This window comes from Eubalaena glacialis, chromosome 6 (genome assembly GCF_028564815.1).
Source record: "Eubalaena glacialis isolate mEubGla1 chromosome 6, mEubGla1.1.hap2.+ XY, whole genome shotgun sequence".
Taxonomy (NCBI): Eukaryota; Metazoa; Chordata; class Mammalia; order Artiodactyla; family Balaenidae; genus Eubalaena; species Eubalaena glacialis.
Genome location: NC_083721.1, coordinates 66675245 through 66699646, shown reverse-complemented (window position 1 = coordinate 66699646; position 24402 = coordinate 66675245). Strand labels below are relative to the sequence as shown.

General features: G+C 40.7%; 1 protein-coding gene across 1 annotated transcript; it reads right to left on the bottom strand.

The window, feature by feature from the left end:
• Positions 1–408: 408 nt before the first annotated feature.
• POGLUT1 (protein O-glucosyltransferase 1) lies at positions 409–23626 on the bottom strand. Its single transcript, XM_061193130.1, has 11 exons — positions 23426–23626; positions 22599–22689; positions 21348–21491; positions 15994–16129; positions 13641–13762; positions 9093–9152; positions 7561–7660; positions 5797–5855; positions 4568–4735; positions 3776–3832; positions 409–3331 (listed from the first exon to the last, which is right to left on the bottom strand). Exons 1-11 carry the CDS (start codon positions 23508–23510, stop codon positions 3175–3177), a joined length of 1179 nt encoding a protein of 392 aa, XP_061049113.1. The 5' UTR covers positions 23511–23626; the 3' UTR covers positions 409–3174.
• Positions 23627–24402: the final 776 nt, after the last annotated feature.

The following is a 24402-nucleotide window of genomic DNA, read 5'->3' as shown; positions in this document are numbered from 1 at the left end:
GCACTCCAGAAACTATCCAAACCCTTGTTGATATTCCTGAAACTGCTCTGCTTTCTACCCTTCCAACTACTCGGAGATGCCCTCATATCCTTCTAAAAAGTTCTTTTGCTTAAACCAGCTAGAGGTGGTTTCTTTTCTTTTCTGTTAGCAAAACCTGATGTAACAGCAGAATAAGGTGGCACATTGACAACATCACACAGATGATACTCCCCAAATAAAGGAAAATCATTACTTGTGTTATCCAAGTATCCCACTTCACTCAAATAAATTCAATTATTTTCTTTCCTTGAAGAGAAGTGTGGCTTCTAGCTCTCTGAGGAAGAAAGGGTAAGTTTGAGACCCAGATAGTATTAACAACAAACAACTTCAAAAGTTATGGAGATAAAAATTATTTTCAAAACCATACATTTTACATGTCATTACACACCATCTTCATACCATCTACACAGAGGTAAACAAATAACTGTAAAATCTGAATAACATTTGCTGTACTTAAATACAAAGATGTTCTTATTAACTCTTCAAAGGGCAGGTGAGAATTTGCATTGATCCAATTCTTACAGTCTTGTCCAGTCCCCCTTGAAGTCAACGGCTGGGCAGTCTATAAATAGGATTTAGTTAAGCCTGCTGTCCCCATCCATCCATCCATCCATCCATCCATCCATCCTTCCAACATTCTTCTGTGCATCGTGCTGTGTGAGACACTGTGCTGGATAATGGAGAAATCAGGGTAAGTAAAACATGATTCCCACCCATGAAGAAGCTCACAGAACAGTAGGAGAAACAGTCAAATAACTACAGTGCAATGTGATACCATATAATACAGGCATGAGTAAAGTATTATGATAGCCTCTAACTGCCTAGAGGAATGAAAACAAGGATTCTGAAAGAAGATGATGCTTGAGCTGAATCTTGAAGCAAAGTAGGAAACACTCCCAGGGAAATGCACCTTCAACTCCTAATCCAAAGGACAGAAAATTTTGCTCCTAGTTTAGTGAGAAGAAAATTAAAACATAATGTCTACCAGGGCCTCCTATTGATAAGGCAAAACCACAGTACAACTCAGAAATCTGGACTGCTTATCGCCAGACTTATAGCACCTAAGGACACAGTCCCCATGAGTTTTTAATACTCAAAAAAAATACAACTTTAAACACCTGCCTTATTCTATGCAATGATCTTACCAGAAGGTCCTCTAAGAAGGTCCGTAGGCTTACGATTTTGTGAAAGGAGTCTAAAAGGCCAAACACGTTTCACAAGTGGAATAAAGTCCCTGATTTTATATAACTGAATCTCACATTTACTAATTTTGAAACCAGTTAATACCAAACAGTTCTTAAAAGGCAAAGGAAAAGAGTTGATTTCTCTGTGGAAAGTTTGGGCCTAAGGGACAAGGATGGTTCTGTGTCATCGGACTATATGGGTTTTTTTGTTTCTTTTTGTTTTATAAATTTATTGATTTTTTTTTGGCTGCATTGGGTCTTCATTGCTGCGCACAGGCTTCCTCTATTGTGGCGAGCGGGGGCTACTCTTCGTTGCGGTGCGCAGGCTTCTCATTGTGGTGGCTTCTCTTGTTGCGGAGCACAGGCTCTAGGTGTGCGGGCTTCAGTAGCTGTGGCACACGGGCTCAGTAGCTGTGGCTCACGGGCTCTAGAGCGCGGGCTCAGCAGTTGTGGCGCACAGGCTTAGTTACTCCGCAGCATGTGGGATCTTCCTGGACCAGGGCTTGAACCCGTGTCCCCTGCATTGGCAGGCGGATTCTTTTTTTTTATTTTATTTATTTATTTATTTATTTATTTTATTTATGGCTGTGTTGGGTCTTCGTTTCTGTGCGAGGGCTTTCTCTAGTTGTGGCAAGCGGGGGCCACTCTTCATCGTGGTGCGTGGGCCACTATCGCGGCCTCTCTTGTTGCGGAGCACAGGCTCCAAACGCGCAGGCTCAGTAATTGTGGCTCACGGGCCCAGCTGCTCCGCAGCATGTGGGATCTTCCCAGACCAGGGCTCGAACCCGTGTCCCCCGCATTGGCAGGCAGATTCTCAACCACTGCGCCACCAGGGAAGCCCCGGCAGGCGGATTCTTAACCACTGTGCCACCAGGGATGGACTATATGGGTTTTAATCTAAAATTTTTTATTCATTTTCAACTATGTTAGGGAGAACAGCCTGAGAGATTAAACTACTATCCAAATGTCTTTTTCAAAAAGGGAAAAGGAAGCACTCCAACATGGATGTGCACTAAAACAAACATCTCCTATATAAGTAAGTGCTAAAGTTGAATGCTCTAAACTCCCAACTTAACACCATTTCACACATGAAGACTCCTTGAGATCCCTGCAAGCATGGACTACTGCCAACTCAAGGAGGAAAAACATTAAGTGCGTGTGAAGAATGAGGAAGAGATGCTGTTTTATGCACAATTCCTCTAAAAAGTAAGGACCATTTCCTAAATTTATTAAGAGGTTATCTCTTTTTTTTGAAAGAGAGCATAAAGAAGGGTGTGACGTTACAAAAAGGGAACTTGAAATCCAATTGCAAAAATTGCTCATGCAATTGGCCCCCTTCTACGTGGCTTCTTAGAAATCTCCTGAGTACCAAAGAGTTTAGGCTTTTACAAAAGAGAGCTCCTACATCATGGCATGGCACACTACTGCTTCCTTAGACCTTTTAGGAAATAATCCCCAAGTATTTTTCACAAACCCTAAAGGGCTTTCTACATTAAAACGTAGTGACAGAAATCAAGTGTAGAATAACTGCAGAGCTGCGGTGATGGGTTGTACTAGTCCCAAATGATTGACTTTCTACTCCAAACAGTGAGACAAAGGGCATCACCCCGTGGGCACAGTCGGTTCCAAAGTGAGGGACATACACATGTGGATGATCTGAGGCACAAGCTGTGATTGGTCCTAAGAAAATGAAAGGCGGAATCGGGTTCAAAACCCACATCTCATGATTTCTGGTCCTTATTCAGCCAAAGCGTTGAGCTGCTTCATATCTATATTAAACACATTTTGGATCTTTCTCGAAAGTTGCTCTTGGTGCAGCATGATAAGGAAAACCAGATATTTGGCTTGGTAATAGTATCCAAGGTATAGGTGTCACACTCACAGTGAGCTTCTCACCACAGGATGTCTGAGATCTGCTGCCATAGAGAGGACTATGGCTCGATGATGACTACTAGAGTTCAGTTTTCAAAATTTTGGGAATAATCTGATCATAGCCTTTCCTTCTTGTTACATTATAGGACAGGAATTTAGAGTATTCAGTCAACAGGTTCTCCCAGTAACAGGTGACGTCATCCATCTGCAAGTGGTTCAGAATAAACTGGCTTCCCCTAGAGACGAGATCAACAAGAATATTTAAAGCACACCATTGAATAATACTAGTAGCTTACATTTGAATGTTTACCTGTGCCAAGCACTTTTCAGAGTGCTTTATATAAATTAACTCTGATCTTCAGAACCAACTCTATAGCCATCATATCCACACACACGCATTTGGAATTAGACATGATTTTTTTTTCTTAAAAACAAATATGTAAACAGCCAATCCTCAGAAACAGTACTTGAATGACTTCAAAGATTTCAGTCTAACTCTACAAAGGATGGGCTTGGGACATATGTGAATGTGTGTTTTCCCCCAAGACAGCTTTGATTCTGATCATCTCTGTATAATGAGGTTGAAATTCAGGTATCACCATGGTAACAGCATTCTTATGACATTAGCTCAGGCAAAATGGGGATGATAAAGTGGAAAAAGAAAAATGAACAGAACTTACCTTTCAGCAATTTCTTGAGCTACATCATCATTTGCTTTTACAAACTGCAACAGCTCCCTAAAATGGAAAGAATTATTAGGCTCTGAAATACAGACCAAGCTCATTAGTACTAAGTCAGAGAGATCATAGATTGAGGTCTATAGTTAATCTCTAGATATGTGGATGGTGAATTATGTCTTTTTTAAAGCAAAGATATCAGGTCCTCACAGGAACAAAATAACAACAACAGCAGCAACAAATATCTCACACATAGGCGAAAGACAATCTGTTGTAGTTCCGGAACATATTTGGAAAAATAGAGAAATGTTCAACGATACACATCAAAAATCAATAGTAAAGAAAAAAATTTCCCTCCTGTTTCTTGCTCTGGCCCCCAGAAGAGGGCACTAAGCTTACATTTCTGGCCCTTCTCCATTCCTCATCCTAGCCCCTCCCATCATGAGAGGAAATTTGCCTCAGTTTCACTGAGGTCAATTTTCATGCTGTATCTGAAAGTCCTTTTGACAATATAACACAACCAAATACCCATATCTCTAGTCTTTGAGAGATTAGAGCTTTTTCACTGCATACTGTCTGAATGTTACATTTTGAATCAGCATTAGAGAACTTTAAAAAATTAAATCCCACTCAGCCTAGTTGGATAATAATGCAATACTATCTTTGAGAACCAAATAAGAAAAAAAAAAGCTTTCAATGGAAAAAGTCATCAGGAGTAAATGTCTTAAATGGCTGGGGACTTAGAGGCAGATTGCGGGAGTCATCGGAAACTCTGCTTGGGGGAGAGCTGCTTACTGAACGTCGGAGAGATCTGTTTTGACTGGGATATAGTGAACCCACGGCTTCAGCTGTGGATAGAAGAATTCCAGCCACTCGTCACCGACATGGAAAACAAGTGAACCACACAGAAAGAGGTGTTTTAACCGGAAACTTGCAGCTACACCCCGAAAATTAAACAGATACCTGGAAAAGAAAGAGCAAAATATACTTGAAACTATATGCCTACTTCCACAAATATGACTTTTTTTCTTACTCCTTCTTCCCCTTCTTTCCTTTTATTACCCCCTCTCCTTTCTTTTTCCATTTTCAGTCTTCAAGGACACATCAGCATGTCCCTGTGAAGTTTCTATAAACTCCTTGTTGTTCCAGGGGTTAGAGGTTGTTCCTGGGAATATCAGGGTGAGGGGGAAAAGAGGGATACTTTCTCCAGGGAGAGACAGATAGGGCCAGCAGCTGGGTGCTGGGTATAGCGGATACAAGGCTCAGATGGAAACAGTACCTCACCCTTTGCTACAAGTTTTTCTAGGCCTAAAGTCTCGAACTCATCATGGCCTCCCAAAGCCTTGTATTTCCCATGGGGTACCCTACCTGGTCAAAGGCGTGCCCTGTTCCCTATTCCCTCTTATGAAATCTGGAGAAGACACCAGGCATACCTAATCAGTCTTCAAAGAAATGCCCCCTGGAAAAAAGCTAACTTAGAAAAGAACACTTTCTTTTCAGCATTTCTCATGCATGTACCCCTGTCTCCAACCAGAGCTGCTTCTACCCTACAGTTCCCACTGTGCAGTATAATCAGCATTCATCTCTCTGAATCCCCCCACTGCCCTCCTCCTGACCTGGTTTTACCGGTGCATATAATCCTTAGTCCTGGCATTTAAATATAATACATTAGTTACATACGCTTTATTCATGTTGGACCGTAAATTGTTTTTAATAACTTAATAAATACTTGATCTAACTTCAGCTCTTGGCTGGGCGGGGTGTGGAGAGAAGGAATCCCATCCCTTTGATTACAAGCACGCAAGCTCTTTGGAAGCAGGGACCACATTTCACGTCTCCACAGTTCCCACAGAACCTAGTTCAGAGCCTTGTGCACAGCAGACTCTGAGAAAATAATAGCTAAGTGAATTAATGTGACTTTCACAAACCCCGGCTGGACCCTAGTATTAAAACTCTCACCCAAAGTGAAGCTATTCCAAAAGCAATAGGGAAACTAGGAGAATCAGGAGTTCTGGAAGTCTTACTTGTATTTGCAGTGATCCACAAGATGGACATCCTTAGCAGCTGGCTTTCCCAAGGTATCCTTTCAGTGAAAAGGAAGTTATTAATACTAGGAGTAGGAGCATTTATTGAAGACCACTGTGCAGTAAGCATTGCTAAACATTTCATCAACATGACCTCATTTAAGTCTTATAATAAACAGACTCAGGAGGCATGATTATCGCACTTTATAGATGAAGCAGCCAAGGCTTTGAGAAGTTGGGAGGCTTGCTCAGGGTCGCATGGCCCTAAGTAGAAGAGCTCGGGTTTCAACCTGGTTCTGTCTGATTTTAGAGTTTAAGCTCCCCTGGAACCATGTGAATCCCCTGAACTCAGAGGTCTGCAGAGGCCTGCAGCACATTTCACTCTATGTAAATCATACTGCACAGGAGGTTACAAATGGTGGCTGGTGGGCTTAGAGGTGTAGCCCACACACAAATTTTGTTGAGCTCACAAAGTACTTAAAAATAAATATTCTAACCACTGCCAACATTTATAGGTGGTAGGATATTTCTTACAAAAACCCAGATTTCCAACTTTTCTTGGGGAAAAAAAAGGAAGATTTGGTAAAGCGAGCTCCTATTCCCCTGGGCAGCAATGACCGGACCTTCAGCACTCTCTTCTGCTCACTACTGCAGCCCCTGGGGGTATCGGAGTTTGAGACCCCCATCTGTATTCCAGCCACCTTAGCAGAGGGTAAACTCGATGAGGGGAACAAGTCTTGTTTGCTTTTGCAGCCTCCCATAGTAGATGCTGGGCTGAATGGCTACATTTTTCATATTTTTATTTTTTAACAAAGTTTCTTATACTGCATTTGCTCCTGTTTGAATTAAGCAGTCACATAATAAATACATGCAGCTTTACTTAGTATTTCTTAGTTTTTACTTAGTTTTTCTGACAAGAAGTTTAAACATTTTTCTCATATCATCCTCATATGGTATATGGAAATTTCAGATGAGGACATTTAGGGCTTAAAGTTCTTTGAATAAGGCAAGAAAGAGTTAAGAGGATAGAGATGGACTTCAAACCAAAGAAGCCAGTCATTGCTTTCACCTTAGAATCACTTGGGGAGTTTTAAACAAATGAAGATGCCTATATGCCATTTCCAGAGATTCTGATTCATTCTATTCATTTTTAAGTTCTCTGGTTGGATTGTATAGTCAGGGTTGAGAACCACTGGTTTAAACCAGGGGTTGGCAAACATACAGCCCACAGGCCAGATCCAGCCCACTGCTTATTTTTGTACACAACCCATAAACTAAGATTATTTTTACCTTGCAAATGGTTAGAAAAAAATCCAAAAGAATATTTTATGACACAGGAAAATTACATGAAATTCAAATTTCAGTGCCATAAATAAAGTTTCGTTGGAACACAGCCATGGTCATTCGTTTACATATTGTCTACGGCTGCTTTCACACTGCAATGGCAGAGCTGAGTAACTACAACCCAGACTCTAGAATCTGCAAAGCCTAAAACATTTACCATCTGGTCCTTTACATAAAAAGTTTGTGACCTCTGTTTAAACCTTCAAAATTGTATAAAATACAAGTCATAATATGGGCCAGAAAAGCAATGTGAGTTTGAAAAAGAATAATTTCCATATATGCTAATTTTAGTCCATGGAACTTTCTCTATATTCATCCCACCACTGAGAGGAAACCTAATCTGAAATTCTACCCAGGTGGCAATGTTCTTTGAGTGAGAATGTTCACTGCTGTAGTTCTAGTCAGATGATTGGTGATTACCTTCATAGATTTCCAGGCCTGGTTTTTGGTGTATTCTGCATCAACAAGTTTTGGACTTTTCCGAGATAGAAGAATGAGAGGATCTCGTTCTGGACTTGTCCTATAAAAGAAACACATGACATAAAACTATGTGTCCTACACCATAATACTGTTCCCAATCTCTGAAAGGTAAGCAGTAATCGGACCCAATGAAAAGACTGTACACACAGATGGACAATTCATTGGTTACTTTAATAGAAGAGGAGGGGGATACTAGATCCTACAGCAACTAGGAGGTCCTGGGCTGTTCTCCACTTTACCCTTCAGGGAAGGGGAGTATTTGGCCCTTCTTTGCTTGCATTCTAGTCTTTAGGATTATGTTGTTCTGGGCACTATAGCCACATCCCAGGGAATTATTTCCCCTTTAGAAGATTCATGTAACCTCTAATCACTGGTACTCATAGCTGTGTGACTAGGTAATCACCACTCACCAAAATAGCTACGTGACCTTTGTGGGGTGTGCTCTGTAAAATCCAGTATAATATTTAAATTAAAAAGAAAACTGAAGGGCTCAAACACCTGAACACTGCATGTAGAAGAAGTCCTAGTTATGGTCCTAGTAGCAGATGGTCTTGACATTTGAGGGGTCATGGACCCCCTGAGAATCTGATGAGAACTGTGGACCCCCTCTCTAGAAAAATGCACATATCCCCATATAATTTCAAGGAATCCCTAAAACCCCTGAAGTCCACACATGGGTCCCAAGTTAAGAATCTGTGATCTGAAGATCTGAGAACCAGAGAGGTTGATAAGGAAGCGTAAGCAGTTGTTGTTGGGCTGAAGTCCACTGCGAGTGAAGAGAGGCTGTGACCTCGGACAAGGATGCTCTGAGAAAACTGCAAAACTCTCTCCCTTCACATTCTCTTTTGTATTCATCTGTCCAACAGATACTCATTCTGCATCTATGTGGCGGGTACTGTTCTTAGCACCGGGGATATGGAGCTGAACAACATGGACAGGGTCCTTCTCCAACCTTTTCTCTTTCCCTCTTCCTCCCTTCCTTCCCTGCTTCCCTCTCCATTTTCACCAGTCTCAGTCTGCGCTTCCACCACTATTTGGCAGCCACATGGTCCGATGAAAAAGGCAGTCAGAAGAGCTGGTGATGGTTCCCGCTCTGCCATTAAGTGGCAGAGTGACTGTGGGCACGATCATAAGCTACTCCTAGGAAACTGTAATCTCTCAGGCAAGAGGACAACTCATTGTTCTGTTCAGCATTATATATAGTCAAAGCCCATCACACTTGTGGCACTTTGTAAATGTCTGTTGAATGACTGGACAGATGAACTTTACTTCTTTGAATTTCAGTTCAACTTAGAGTGATTTGGGCAAATAATTTGAGCTCTTCTCTAGTCTAAAATTCTGTGATTCTATGTTTATTTCTTAGTTATCGTAGCTTTCTCTTTAAACTAGGGTTCCTCACACCATCAAAATTACTTATATTTTGCACATTAACTGGAAGAATATTTTTGTAAAACGTCAGAAAGTATAATCACCTTGATCCTCGGAAATATGCTGTGGAATTTTTCTTTTTCCATGGCCACTGTGCTGCTGACCTAAAAATAGATTTCATTAGTTTCTATGTTTCTTCCTTAACTATATATGGATGTCTTTGAACCATTTCTGAAGATTAGTTGAGATCTTTACATTTTTAAGTCAGTCTGATCCAGGCTACTCAAAAGAAAAAGCTCTAAATAACATTATGTTCCCTTTTGTTATTACTTCATTCCTATGGAGATGCTAGCAAGCAATATCTGCAGATCTACGGTTTGGTAAATAAGTTAACAACATTGAAAGAAAAGTTCCCCAAACTAAGTGACATGTTTAGGGCTATTTAATTCAGTACAATGAGGATTTCTTCCCCACTTTAATTAGAGTCTATTGATAAAATTAACAGGCAAAGACAACTGCAGAAAATATCAGAAATTGAATTAAGGGCAAGGAAACAAATCACTTCCTGACTTCATGTTTTAGATGCACAGGAGTTATCATCAGATTTAGTCTGATTTTGCAAAGCACCTGGTATCCCCAAAACTGTACTTAGTGCTCCATAAAGACAAAGTCCCTGAAACTCAGGTCTCAGTGCCCATTACCACAGCCAGCCTTCCTTGCGGAAACTGCTCGTCCACAGATGCATCATTCTTAACTTACTTTGTAGGAACCCTTCACAGAAGTTTGCGTAGCGTCTTCCTCTGAAAAAGGAGGGGCTTGGACTGAACTGGAGTTAATGAGGGATTGGTGAGCTACTTGCTGTAATGGGGAGACTTAGGACATAAACTTTTCAGGCAGAGATACTTTTCAGATTCAAATAGTGTCCCATTACCCATTTTCTCTCAGGTGAGACCACTGCGCCCTATTTTCCTGGCTTATCTTCTAGTCCTTTCTTGCTGGATCATCTTTACCTGATTCTCCAGTCCAATTATTTCTCTGTCTCATATTCCCTCCCACCAAAATATAAACACTATAGCAATGGGGTTTTTTGTTTTATGATTTTTTCTGTTTTTTTATTTTTAATGAAAAAAATAGTATATACTCATTATATAAAATTCTAATAGTAAAAAAAATTCATCTGGAATCTCCCCACCCACAGATAGCTACTTTTAACAATTTAACGGTTCAGTGAAGAATTTCCTTCCAATCATCTCTCCACATCAGTGGTTCTCAGTTGGGAGCGATTTTGCCCCTCTACCCAAGGGGACATTTGGCCATGTATAAAGATATTTTTGATTGTCACTACTAGGGGATTGCTACTGACGTTAGTGAGCAAAGGCCAGGGATACTGCTAAACAACCTACAATGCACAGGACAGCCCCCTACAACAAAGAATGATCTAGCCCCAAACATCAAGAGTACCAAGACTGAAAAACCGTGCTCTATATAACAGAGATCATACCATGCATGCTGCTAGCTAACATTCTTATTAGGACATATTATAGATAATAATAAGAGCCAACACCTATATAGCACTTACCATGTTCCAGGCAGCGTTCTAAGTGCTATATATATAAACTCATTCTCATGAGCTTACAAGGTGGGTTTCATTAACCTACTTTATAGTTGAGGCCCTTGAGAGGTTAAGCAATTTGTCCAGAGTCACACAGCTAATAAGAGCCAGGGTTTGAACCCAGAGTCCCTACTTTTAAGTCCTATGCTACCTTTACTTTCCATTCATGCACAGTATTCCATTTTATAACCATGTCATAATTCACTTCATTCCTTATTGGTGGGCTTTCAGGTAGTTTTAAACTTTTTTCTTTAAGAAACAACACTGAAGTGAATATCCTTGTACACACATCTTTGCATGCTTGTCTAATTATCTTCTTAGGATAAATTCTTGAAGTAAAATTGCTGGGTCAAAGGATATACACATTTTACATTTTCATATATACTGCCAAACTACCCAACAAAAAATGCATCAATTTATACTGAAATTTTGAGTATAAATTTCCTTGGTCCCTGGGGAAAGCCGTAGACACAGACTTGAACCAAGTATCATCTCTGTTTTCTCTCTCCCTCATTCTTCTTACCCACCTACCCACCCCTCAAATGACCCATGTTAGGACCTTTGTCTCCTGGCAAGCACTAACAGTGCCCACCACAGCTTGGTGCTGCCCCAGCCCTCTTTTATAACCCCACCCCTCCGCTGACCATAGAGTGAATTCTTTAAATCCACAGGGACACTGAATTCTTCCACAGAGTGCAAAGTAAGTCAATGGGGACAAACTCCCAAAAGTTTATAAAAATAGGAAAATGCCAGGCAGACATCAGTGCAGATAAGCAAGCAGATTACTAAAGTTTCAAGGTGAGAAATGAAATCATGGGGCTAGAGATTCTGAATGGAGGGCTCTAAAAAATAAAATTGCAATTCTATAATCATGAATAGATTCAACTGAAGAATAAAAGGGGAAGGTATCAAAAGAAAAACAAATTCACTTAAGATTAGATTTTAAAACATATGCTATCTCCCTAAAAATTGCTATTAGTTTACAAGGGCGGTAACTACACAGTAGAGGAACCTGATATGACACCTTGACCAGGTGACCAAAATTAACATCTCTAATGAGAGGTGGATGCACACAAAATCACTTATGTAAGTATCTGAGCCAGCAATGCATAAACTGAATCTAATCATGAGGAAATAGACAAAACCAACCTGAAGAACATTCTATTAAAAATGTTCAGTGTCATTGTATCAAAAATGTTCAGTGGCCTGTATTCTTCAAAATGTCAGAGTCACGAAAGAGAAAGACAGACTGAAGAGCTACTGCAGATTGATGATTAAAGAGACGTGAGGACTAAATACAACACATGATGCCGGATTGGCTCCTGTACTGGAGGGGGAATGTGCCTTATGGGACATTATTGGGACAACTAAGTATTAAATTAATATTGTTTCCTGTAATTGACAATTGCAATGTGGCTATAAAAGAGAACACTCTTGCTCTTAGGAAATATGCACCAAGTATTAAGGGGTACAGGGTCATAAGGTATGCAACATATTCTCAAATAGTCCAGAAAACAAGAAATTATGCATGTATTACACATGCAGCCTACATGTCCATCAAAGGACACAATAAATTAAATTACTATCCGATGGAATACCATGCAACTGTTTAAAATAATGAGGTCATTTCATATGTACTGACATGGAAAGATTTCTAAGACACCAATAGGCGGGGAAAAAGTTGCCTAGGTTGGACACATTTATAAATTTTCATGAGCATGTAAATGTTTCATATTCAGAAAAAAATTGTTTTTAAAATGATTTTAAAAACAAAGTAGATGTACAGCAGGTGGGAAAAGAGCTACAAAAAGACAGAAGAGTGTGAAAAGGGTATTTGCAAGAACCTGAAAAAACAAAAAAAGATTAGAAAACTAAAGTCAGGAATAACTTGGAGAAAAAAATGTTAAAGACATTTTTATTTTTCCCTCTCTCGAAATTATGTTCAAAATGAAATGCTAAGTAAGAAATGATGGTCTCAATGTCTGGAGAACATAGGAAATATTAACTAGTCAAGTGGAGAGAAAAATGCACTTGGAAACGTAGACTTCAGGCCTAAATTGGTTCCTTGACCAAGTCACTTAACCTCTCTGAGCCTGAATTCCCTCATCCCTGAAATAAAGAGTTGGACAAGAACAATTTCCAGGTCCAGTTCTATGAAGTATGAGACCAAGTTATCTTAAAAAATAACTTCCTAATTATACCTACTGAATAATAAACTTGTTTCTTTACCCAGTGGCTCTAGCTGCCACTGAGGACTGTGGCCTTATATGCTTCTCCAGAGAAGGGACTTTCTCTTCATCTCATTTAAATCTCCAGCCACACTTAGTACAGGTGATAGATATTTGTGAAAATGAAGTTGAATTAAACTATTGCTTTCCCTACATCTGAGAGAATACCTAGAAAGGCTGTGTTTCTAGAAGTTTGCTCATTAGGTACCAATGTTGTTGGAATCATTCATGTAAAATGTAGCTAGGTAAGAAATACCTACAGCTTGATGACCTGGACAATCTAAATTCTGAAATAATGGCAGGATACAGTCAACAGGCCAAGGCAGGTTTCAATCGTGAATTAGAGAGTATTTGGAATAAGTTTGTACTTGAGATACCTATGGGACATTTATGCCCACACCATCCCTGCCTGAAGGACTTAGCTCTTAATTATAAAGTACATTTATGTGCTTCCAAGTAATTTTCTATCCTTCCCCACAGTATGGTCATTCATTTTTTCCTACTTATGAAAGTAACTCACTCTTATTTAGAGAACCTTAACAGTACAGAAAACTTTAAAGAAGAAGAGGCTTCTAGAATCCCTCCCACAGAAGCATTGCTGACACTTTAGGGTAGGTTCTTTTGCTCTTTTTCTATGGATATGTAAATATTTTTTATACACATACAAAGTTGCTTATGCTATAGTTTTTTGTCTTTCATTTTTAGCTTAAAAGTTAGTCCTTTTAAACAAAATTAATTGTTTATTATACTTTACTGTTTACTTCAAGACGACCCACAAAGAGGGATAAATAAAACCTCTCTAAAGGACCTACCTTACCAGGTCTTCTCTGAAGAGGTCCCACCGTCCAAGACCGGTAGGATATATTGGCCAAACAGCGGGTCCTCCTTCCCAAAATGTCCAAGCAGGATACATGATATCATGGTACTCTGATGTCTTCAACAGAAACAGAGAGGTTATTCTAAGTCAGTCTCAGAGCAGAAGAAGAAGCAGCAAACTGCATTCATGCCACGGGATCTGGAAAAGGCCTTGCCCCAGTGTTATATTGTCAAAGATATATTTTCCCTAGTCTGCGAAGTCTAGACTCTAGATGCTAAAAGGCAAAAGTGACCATGAGTTAAAATTCATGGGATGACTGAATCCCAGAATACGAAATCACACTAAAGGTCAACTTTTCCAGTTCTCCAAAGTTCTGTTTTTCTAGAGGACATACACTTGTTGGAGTTTTTAGTTTAAGGAAATAATATACCCAATTCTGAATGATCACATAGCTGTCTCATCTTTTAACTGATATTACACTTGGAGTGTATACTGTCTTACCAGTTCTTAGTTATTTCCTAGATAGGTCTTTTAGGAGCAAGAATCAGGAAATGTAGTGCAATGGTTGAGAGTGTGGGCTCCTGAGAAAGATCATCTGACTCCACCTCTTTCCAACTCTAGGCAAGTTACTTAATCTTTCTATGCTTCAGTTTCCTTACCTTTATAACTGGATAAATAATAATATCAATAATATTATCTATCTAATAGGCTTGTTTTGAATATTAAATGAGTTAGTACATGTAAAAAACTTACAACAGTGTCTGACACAAAGTGAATACTCAATAAGTGTTAGAATTACCTATTACTGTGGCACTGCTGAGCTCACATTGGTTGGTCAATAAATTCTGAGTTATTTTTTGGTTATTTTTCTTTTTTGATCAGGGTCAAAAGTAGTGATGGGCAGAATGGGGGGTAGGGGTGTTATCCCACATCTTTTGAAAAAAGTTTGAAACCATTTGTTCCCTTTACATGGTTACTTCTCTTAAAATTCTGGTCACTGATAAGCCTCTAATTCTACTGTTTCTTCCATTGGAACTACATATGCAATATGCTGTTTGCCTTCTTTCAAATATTTAAAAAATGGTACGTGATTTATCAAGCACCTCAGGCATAACAGCTGCTCAAAAGAAACTGCACATTTATTATAAAGCTGACAGACTAAAATCCCTCCCTTGCAAACTAAGAGTCACTGGTTCAAAAAAAAAAGGGAGGGAATTAAAGATGAAAGGAAAGTTAGTATACTGATGGTCATACTTATTATCCACAGAAAAAACAGATAAGTAATAAACACAAAGTCCTTACTGACTTACATGGGAGCCTCTATCTGTTCTTCTGAGAGGGCTTCATGAGAAATAACGGGACCAAGCACTTTTGAGAAATGAGGCTAAACCATGGGAAATGCAACACAAATGTGGCCTCAGCCCACTTGCAACACAGGAAATAAACAAGTCTAGAGAGAAAGTAAACTGTGATAAAGAAAAAGTGGGGATAAAAAGTTCCTCTGCTTTGGAGACACCAAATCAGAAATGGAGTTATTTTCTCAAAGTTCAGAGGGTTTTCCTAAACCCACTCTTCTCCCATAGAATCTCCCATCCACTCTCTTCTAGCCTGCCCCCATCCCTGCCCCCAAATGCTTTCATATTTAGTCTCAAGGGAATGAAGGCCCATTCCTGCTAATACACCATTTACAAGAACCTGAGCACTAAGATATTCACTGTCCCAAGTTCTCCAAGCCCAGAAGTGTGTCCTAGTACTACTATCTCTCCATAACTAGACCCAAAGATCACCCCTTCACATATCCTTCTTGGGTATTGCAGGCATACCCCCTCACTGCATTGCTTGGGTGCAAACTGTGTGAAGTTATCTAGCACCTTCAGTCTCACTGTTAGCCAGGCTGGGACCCTGGGATACAGTGGCCAGACAGACGATACCTAATACTATGGGTGATACATATATTGTAGAAGCTCAACAAATATTTTTTTTGAATGTAGATTTTCCCTAACTCCAAGCCCATGAGTTTTCTTGGGCCACTCTCTCCCATGCTCTGTAGGATCTCTGAATCCCACCTCCAATGTCCTAGAGGTTCCTCAGGCCTCTCTCATTCCCTACCCTCCATCCCTAGCCCTATAGATACAAGCAACCTTACTCACATCACTTATGGGTCCTCAACCCCATCTGCTCAGTCTTACCATTCAATGACTGTGCAGCTAACAGGGACACAGACCCACTTTTGGACCTCAGGCCTCATCCTCACCATTACCCATCAGACTCTGCCACAGACAGTCATCTCCTGCTTATATGCTAGAGGACCACCCTCCATCCCCTCATATGGCTCTTCCTATACTTACCTTACTGAAGGAGAAGACTGGAATGGCAGGCTCCATCCATTTAGGAACCTGAGGATAATCTCGTACATTGATCACCATCTCCATGTCAGGGAGGCGCCCAATAACTTCCAAAATAAAGTGTTCAACACCACTACACCTGTCAACCAGAAATACCACAACTTCACCAGAGCAGTGCCTGCTCTCGGACAAGGCAGGGTCCCGCTTACACTTTCAAAGCAAGACAAGCCAGTGTTCAGATCATCAGCCTCCTGCAAAGTGTCCTGAGAGCAATGCTCCTGAAGGGACTACTCCACTCTTCCATAGGGTGCCAGTTATTTTTTCCGGCTAAGCTGCTCCAGCTTACAATACTTAATAAAAATTTCCAACTAGATCATCCTAAGTTTGAAGGCAGTGTTATTGCTACTCCTACCATATCCTCTCCTCTTTTCATTCCCAGCATTTCTTTATTTCTCCTACATGGAATCGTTTAATTAGTAAGCAAGATACAAATTTTGATAGGAACTGGAAAAGCTGATTTTCTAATTGTGTCCCTTGGGCTTTGCATCTCACAAAGACATTATTTTTATTTCCACCATAACTAAGTCTCATAGTTTATGAGGAAGGATAGGAAACCTTTCATTACCTTCAACCTGAATACAGAACACTATCAAAATCAGTTTTGCAAGCCAGAAAGAGTGCCATGTATATAATCACAAAGACAGTAATATTGCTTTCAGAATAGACTTCCTGGGAATTCTCAGAGGATTTCTGGAAAAAAAGTGAGTATACACTGACAGCTAACTTTTCTGCCCCATCCTTTGAGGTCCTGACCAGCACTATACTGGGGGGCAACATTCCAAGGCCTGACCAAAATTTTCTGGCAGCATGAAAATGAGTGATTTAAAATATTGATTTATACACAGGGTGATAACTACAAAAAAATATCAATAGTTCATAAACATAAGAAAAGACGGTCAACTGTACTACTGTAAGGAAATGCCCCCAAAGCCAAACTTATAAAAACAGAGAAAGTGCTTAACAGAGGCTGGGGAATGGGGGGAAAGGACAGATGTTGTTTAAGGGTACAAACTTACAATGAGCAGTAAATAAGCCCTAGAGATCTAACACACAGTGTACTGAGTATAGACAACAAAATTGTATTATAATGACCAAACTTGCTAAGAGACTAGAACTTAATCATTCCCACTACTATAAAAGAATAATTATGTAACGTGATAGAGGTGCTAATTATCACAATAGCAATCATATGAAAATAAATGTATCAGATTAACATGTTGTACATCTTAAATTTACACAGTGTTATATGTCAAGTATATTTCAATAAAAAAATTTAGTATCACCATGACAAAAGAAAAAACCTAGTGAAGCTAGATGCCAGTTTTCATCAATCAGATTGTCAAAGATCAAAGAGTCCGGTAATACATAGTGAGAGTGTGAGGTCTATTCTGAGCACATGATACAAGGCTGGTGAAAGTGTAAACAGGCACAACCTTTTTGGAGGACAATTTGCTTCTATTTATCAAGATTTTAAAAACACAATAATTGGACAATTAATTTTACTTTTAGGAGCTTAGCCTGAAGATATATTTACATGAGTGTTCAAAGGTCTAAGTTCAAGGATGTTTACTGCATCATTGTTTACATTAGTCAAAAATTAAAGGGGAGGACCTCCCTGGTGGCGCAGCAGTTAAGAATCCACCTGCCAATGCAGGGAACACCGGTTCGAGCCCTGGTCCGGGAAGATCCCACATGCCATGGAGTAACTAAGCCCGTGCACCATGACTACTGAGCCTGCGCTCTAGAGCTCATGAGCCACAACTACTGAGCCTGCGCACCCCAACTACTGAGCCCAAGCACCACAACTACTGAAGCCCACGTGCTCTAGGGCCCGCATGTCGCAACCACTGAGCCTGTGTGCTGCAACTACCGAAGCCCGCGCACCTAGAGCCTGTGCTCCGCAACAAGAGAAGCCACAGCAGTGAGAAGCTCACGCACCGCAATGAAGGGTAGCCCCCGCTCACTGCAACTAGTGAAAGCCCGTGCACAGCAACGAAGACCCAACACAGCCAAAAAAAAAAAATTAAAGGGGAGCGGTGGGGAAAAATTTAAGTGTCCATTGATAGACGACTCAATAAAGAAATCCATACAATGGGTTTTTATGCAGCTAAGAAAGAGTTCTCCATGTACTCCTATGGAACAATTTCAAAATCTACTGTTACAAGGAAAGGAAAAGAAAGTGGCAGAACAGAAGATATAGCATGTTCTAGTTTGTTGATGAATCTAGATAATTGTATATGCAGAGATTATTTCCGGCAGGATGTAAAAGAAACTGGTAATTGTAGTTGTCCCTTGAGAGGAGGACTCAGGGAATAGTGGTCTGGTGGAGGGGGGTGTAAGGTGGTAGAGAAACTTCCTTTTCATTGTACTTACTTTTGAGTTATCCAAATATTTTACCATGTGCATGTAACACTCCTTTTTTTTCTTTTCTTTTGAACACTTTACTGGAAATACGAGCAAATGCAATAAAGCAAGAAGAATGTTAAAGATATATAATGGGAAGAGAAAATTTTAAACTGACTTTATTTGTAGATCCATGATCATCTATGTAGAAAATTTTAAGTAATCTAGCCAAAACCTATTACAACTAGTAAACGAATTTAGAAATGTAGCATATTTTATATACTAACAATGGCCACCTAGAAAATGAAATTAATAAAGTACTATTTACAATAACATCAAAAACATGTGATTATTTCGACAAGAGACATTCAAGACCTACATACTAAAATCTATGAAACAATGGAGAGAGTAATTAAAGATGTAAGTAAATGGAAAGATACACCCTATTCATATATCCAAAGACCCAATATTAATTTTTTTACTGAAGTATAGTTGATTTACAATGCTGTGCCAATCTCTACTGTGCAGCAGCAAAGTGACTCACTTACACACATATATAAACTCTTTTTTTATATTCATTTCTATTATGGTTCATCACAGGATATTGAATATAGTTCCCTGTGCTATACAGTAGGACCTTGTTGTTTATCCATGTAACACTCCTTTGATACTGAAAAAAATTACTTGTTAAAAAGTTTTTTAAAAAATGTATTACTGCAGTACATTTACATGTAACAGCTGAAACATTTATTTTCTTTCCCATTCAGCTTTTAAAATAGCACTCTCTCACATACTGTACAATTCTATTTATATAAAACTCTAGGAAATAATCTATAATGAAAGAAAGCAGATCAGTGGATGCTTGAGGACGGGGGTGGGAGGAAGGCATGGCGGGGAAAGGGGGAGAGAGGGATTGCAAAGAGGCACAAGGCAACTTTTGGTAGTGACAGATATGTTATTTTGGTTATATATATATATATATATATATATACTTATCAAATTGTACACTTTAAATATGTGCAGTTTATGTCAACCATACTTCACTATAGCTATTATTTAAATAATACCATTATTCTCTACCTTTGAAATGATGTGACTCCAGTGTTTTTGTTTATTTCTGGGTTTGTTTTTTTTTTGCCATGCCACATGGCTGGCGGGATCTCAGTTCCCCAACCAGGAATTGAACCCAGGCCCTGGCAGTGAAAGCCCAGAATCCTAACCACTAGGCCACCAGGGAACTCCCTCCAGTGTTAATTAGATGGTGCTCCAGTTCCTCAGCAAAATCTCTCAGCTCATCCTTGAAATGCTGAGTTTACATTTTCTTTTGCTCAGAACTGAATACTTTAAATGTCATAGATATTTCTCAAACTGGGTGAAGTAAAAGTATCTAGACCTAGAAAGATACTACTTTTGGCCAGATGAGAGTCTGAGATATTACACAACTGTGTCCATTTCATTAAGGACACTGGTTCTGAATATTTCATTTTATTTCTCTTTTGTTTAACTCTATTTTCCTTAGTTGTATATGTATTAATAGTTGGAATAGGGAACTTTCAACACATTAGGACCTTTCATTGTCAGTGAAAGGTCCTTTGCTCTCTTAATATTTCTAAGAGCTCATGATTCTGACCAAAAAGCTCTGGGGTCTGGAATAAGAGCCATGTGCCTTTCAGAAACTTTGAGAGTACTACTTAATTTGATCTGGAGATTGTTCAGCTAACTATTAAACATTGGAAAAGCTTTCAAAGTCCAACAATGTCTATATTCATATTTTCTTTCTCATTTGTAGAAATTACAAATTCCTCTATGCTCATAATTTGTAGTTAAAGTCTCTATTATTATTCCAAGTAATGAAACAAATGTCTATTTAAAATACCTCAGTGATTTTCCCCACTACCACCTTATTTGTCCCTGACACTTGATAACCAAAATTGTGATTACCTCAGAGTGTGGGATATTAAATGATCTTTATTTTGTTGTTGTTGTTATTGTTTTTACATATTTTACATTACAGTGAAAATATACTAATTTATAATAAAGTTGTTACTACGAACAAATATAAATCCTTATGACCAAATGGATGCATGTTTTTTACAATACTGCTCATTTATTTTACTTGTAATGACATAACATCATTTAGAAAAAAGATCTTAGTAAGGGAATATCCTGCCTTCTGGGTTTTGTACTTTGTAATTTTATAAAGAGTAGAGGTTTTGTGTTTTTTTTTTTAAAAGACTCCTGGGAATTCCCTGGTGGTCCAGTGGTTAGGACTCTGTGCTCTCACTGCCGAGGCCCCGGGTTTGATCCCTGGTCAGCCGAGCGGCGCGGCCGGAAAAAAAAAAAGATTCCTAAGAGGAAGGTTTATCACTTGTTGTACATAATGCTACCTAAGACCAACTTCCAGGCTTAGTCTGTGACCCTCCCTGCTCCCTGCCAGCCCTCAGCCCACTGATATGTAACTTCAGTTCTCACACCTAAAGTCCTGGCTAGTGGAGCCTGCGTAATCTGCAGCACCAGTTATTTCTCTTGCTTTTCCACCACCTTCCTTTGAATACTTGGTATCTAGAATAGTAGTTGGCCCCTGACAGACAATCAGTCAACGCTTCTCCTCCTCCTTCAGCCCAGCTCACTCATGCTAGGTCTCATCAGCTTGTGTTCTGCAGCTACTATATCTGGGGAAGGAGAAAGGGCAGAGTCACAGCCAGTACAATCAGTGATGTGCCCCAGCCTTACAAAGACAGAGGAGACAGGCTTTGATATAGGAGATAGGAGAAGAGAGGCTGGCAAGACAAATTCCCAGGCAAGCAGAAGAGTTTGTCACTATTTTGTAGTCCTTCTGAAATGTGAGGAAGGGTTTACCTGTAAGTCCCTTTCATTGGACTCTCTATAAGAGTAGTATCAAGTAAGCCCTTATGCAATAAGATCAGAAGATATATGTACCTCATAGCTCTTACCTTGAGGGGAACATGCAGTCATTTTCTCGGTATAATCTGTTGTTAATGATCTGATAGTGGGTCCCTAGCTTCCGTCTGACTACCTCCGCCATCATCTTCCTGGAGATACCTCCTCGGAAAGGGGTCAGATCCTCTTCTATGACACTGGGAAAGAATGGGAATCATCAAGGAAGGCAGGCCAAGAGAATCATACCATTCCACCTACATCCTATCTGTGGGTCTAGGCTTAGTATTAGAGAACACAGTAAGTTATGGGAAAGAATAGAGGGCAGGAATGAGCAACCTCTTTCCTGGAAGCACCTTAGGTGATCTAAAATACCAACAACAACAAAGCCACAAAAAGGAAAAAGCAAGTCAATATCTCTTCTACCTCCCTCCATCTGGATTGCCCCTCCTTGGCCTGATGCATATTCCTCCTTCACTACTCATGCCACACCCACGTCCTCCCAGTCACCGCAGTCCCACTGACCTCCCCTTCTTTGAATCCCACAGAATGTATGGTTTACGCCTTACAGCCTGACACTGTTTGAGTCCCATGTTCTAGTCTGTTTGGCCCCTACCACCCTGCATACTCTTGCAGTATGTATGACTGACAGGAGCAACCAGAAATTACACTATTTTGAATCCCCTTTCAAGTTCAGTACATAGCAAGTTTTCAGTTAAGTATCACACACATCAGGTGAATTTTTTGAGGAATCACAGAATAACATAATGAGGAGTTAAAGGACCCTGTTATTTAGCTGATGAGGAATCTGAAACCTAGAGAAGTGAAGTGTCTTGGATCTGGGACTAGAACCCAAGGCTGATTTCAAAGTAATCTTTCTACCATAACACACTCCAGCCCTAATTTGCATACATTAAAGATAACCAACAAGAAACTTATGATTCGATTCATTTAAATGTATGTTCATTCCTTCAACAGTATTTATTGAGTACTTACTGAGAGCCAGCACCAGGAATATGACAGTGAATATAAGACATAGGTCTTGACCTCAAGAAGCTTTCAGTCCAGGGGAGAAAGCAGACAAGTACATGTACTAATTCCCACAAGGAGTTAACAGGCACCTGGGCCTCTCCTCTCCCAGGGTATTTTTATCCCCCAGAAATAAGAAAACCACCTCAAGGACCCTGTCTGCTCTCAAAACATGCTTGGCTCTCTGACCACTGCAACCAAGGTCTCTTGGGGATTTTAGGGAATTTCCTCCTGACAAGATCTAAATTCTTAAAGACACATCAAAGAAAAGAACTCACCCATGGTAGCAGCTGCAGTTTTGACTTGAACATGGTTCATAAATCTCCAAAGCCCTGTTAATTTGGTCAATAAATACTTTCCATTTTGAACCTTCAAAAAGTGAAGTAAATGAAGGTTAACAAAATATCCCTGAACACTCTTATTCACTAGCAGCAGGCAGGCAGAACCAACAGAAGGTCAAAACTTTTAGACACCCTCTTCTCCTCCCACTGGTGGAAATGAACCTCCAGGAAGGATTCATTCTACAGTTCTCCTGCACTCAGATCAAGTCTGCCCCTTTACTAGGGCTGCCAGGTATCCAAGAAATGGGAAAAATTCCACGCTTACTGCCTGACACTCAGAAGGTTATGGATAAACTGGTGACACGGATTCTCTACTTGTACTAATCAAACTGAGCCCCACAAAGAGGATCGATTAAAAGCCCCAGGCATTATTAACCTTCCCTTCATCTCTTCTGGCAATGGACTAAGAACACTACACACACACACACGAATTATCCCCCAGTGTGTTAGGGAGGCGCAGGGTAGCCGAGCGTGGGCCATACCCTCTGTGGGTAAACAGGGGCATGGCCCTCCCCTCCCCTCTATCACTCAATTCCGGAGGATGGGTTACTCTCCAGGGTCCTGGGCAGGAGAAGCACCGCCAGACACCTAAACGCACTCTCCGCTCCGAGATGCCCCCGTGCCCCCTGCCCAGCTCTGCCCCGCAGCGACCACAGCACAAGCGTGGCGCCGGCCGCAACGGGGAGCGAGGGGCGCGGGAGAGCGCCTCGGGACCGGGCCAGACCCGAGCCCCAGCGGTGGGCTCGGCCCTGTCCGGAGCCCACCTGACTCCTTCTGGCGGCCCGGCACCGGGGTCAGGAGTAGCAACAGCAGCCACAACCGAAGCTGGGAGCGCAACCACCGCTCCATCGCCAGCCCACCCACTGCCGAGTCCCGGCTGCAGCGCGAGCGGGCGGAAGCTCAGCCCCGCACAAAGATGGCCGTGGAGCCGCACCACGTGGGCGGACGGCCGCCCCGCGCTGAGACTGTCCCGCGCAGCTCTGCCTCCGGATCCTGGTCCCGAGCCCGGCCAGCAGCACAGTGTCCCTGGGAAGGCGGCGCGGGGAAGCTGGGCACCCACCGCGCAGCTAACCACAGTGCGGTGCGGGCAGGCTGCAGCTGACCTGCTCGTTTGTTTAGATCCGAGCTATCCACATATCCACATATATAGCCACCTCTCTACCTCTGTCTCGCGCGCGCTCTCAGGTGAAACCGGATCCCAGGAGAGAATGAATAAATGGCGTCCCCAGGGAAAAATATGTGTAATATTTGTCTCTTACATTCTATAACATCTTGAAAACATCTTATTCTCTGCAGCCAGAAAACTGAAGGCCAGAGAGGATATGTTTTTCGCCCACAGATTGACAGTTACTGGCACAACCTAGGCTAGTAGTTCTTTCCACAACCTCGAACTGCTTCTTACTAAATAGCATAGATTTGTTGAGCACCTGAATGTGTACAGTACTCTTAGACCCCAAAGGGTTGCAAATAGTATATAGCACACATCTCTTTGTAATAGCAGTTTATAACAGTTGGGGTGACTCAGGAAAAAATACAGTGGGCAACATTTTGCTGTTCAGTATAGGTATACAGCTATATATGTTATATAAAGTAAAGTGTAAATGAAACGGCTTATTCGTTCTTGCAGTCTTGTCTTTAAACCCCAAGCTCTCTGTGAAGATTTTCTTGGGATTGACACCACCACCCACGGAGCTTAGTACCGTGTCTTGCATGCTGTCTCTGCACTTTGGGCATACTTTTT

Coding starts and splice junctions, on each gene's coding strand:
- POGLUT1 (XM_061193130.1), bottom strand. CDS start 23,510: ATGGAGCGGTGGTTGCGCTCCCAGCTTCGGTTGTGGCTGCTGTTGCTA. Junction 16,130..21,347: donor GACTGCATGTTCCCCTCAAG/GTAAGAGCTATG, acceptor TCTGGTTGACAG/GTGTAGTGGTGTTGAACACT. Junction 3,833..4,567: donor ACAGATCTCTCCGACGTTCA/GTAAGCAGCTCT, acceptor TTTCCATTTTAG/GGAGCTGTTGCAGTTTGTAA.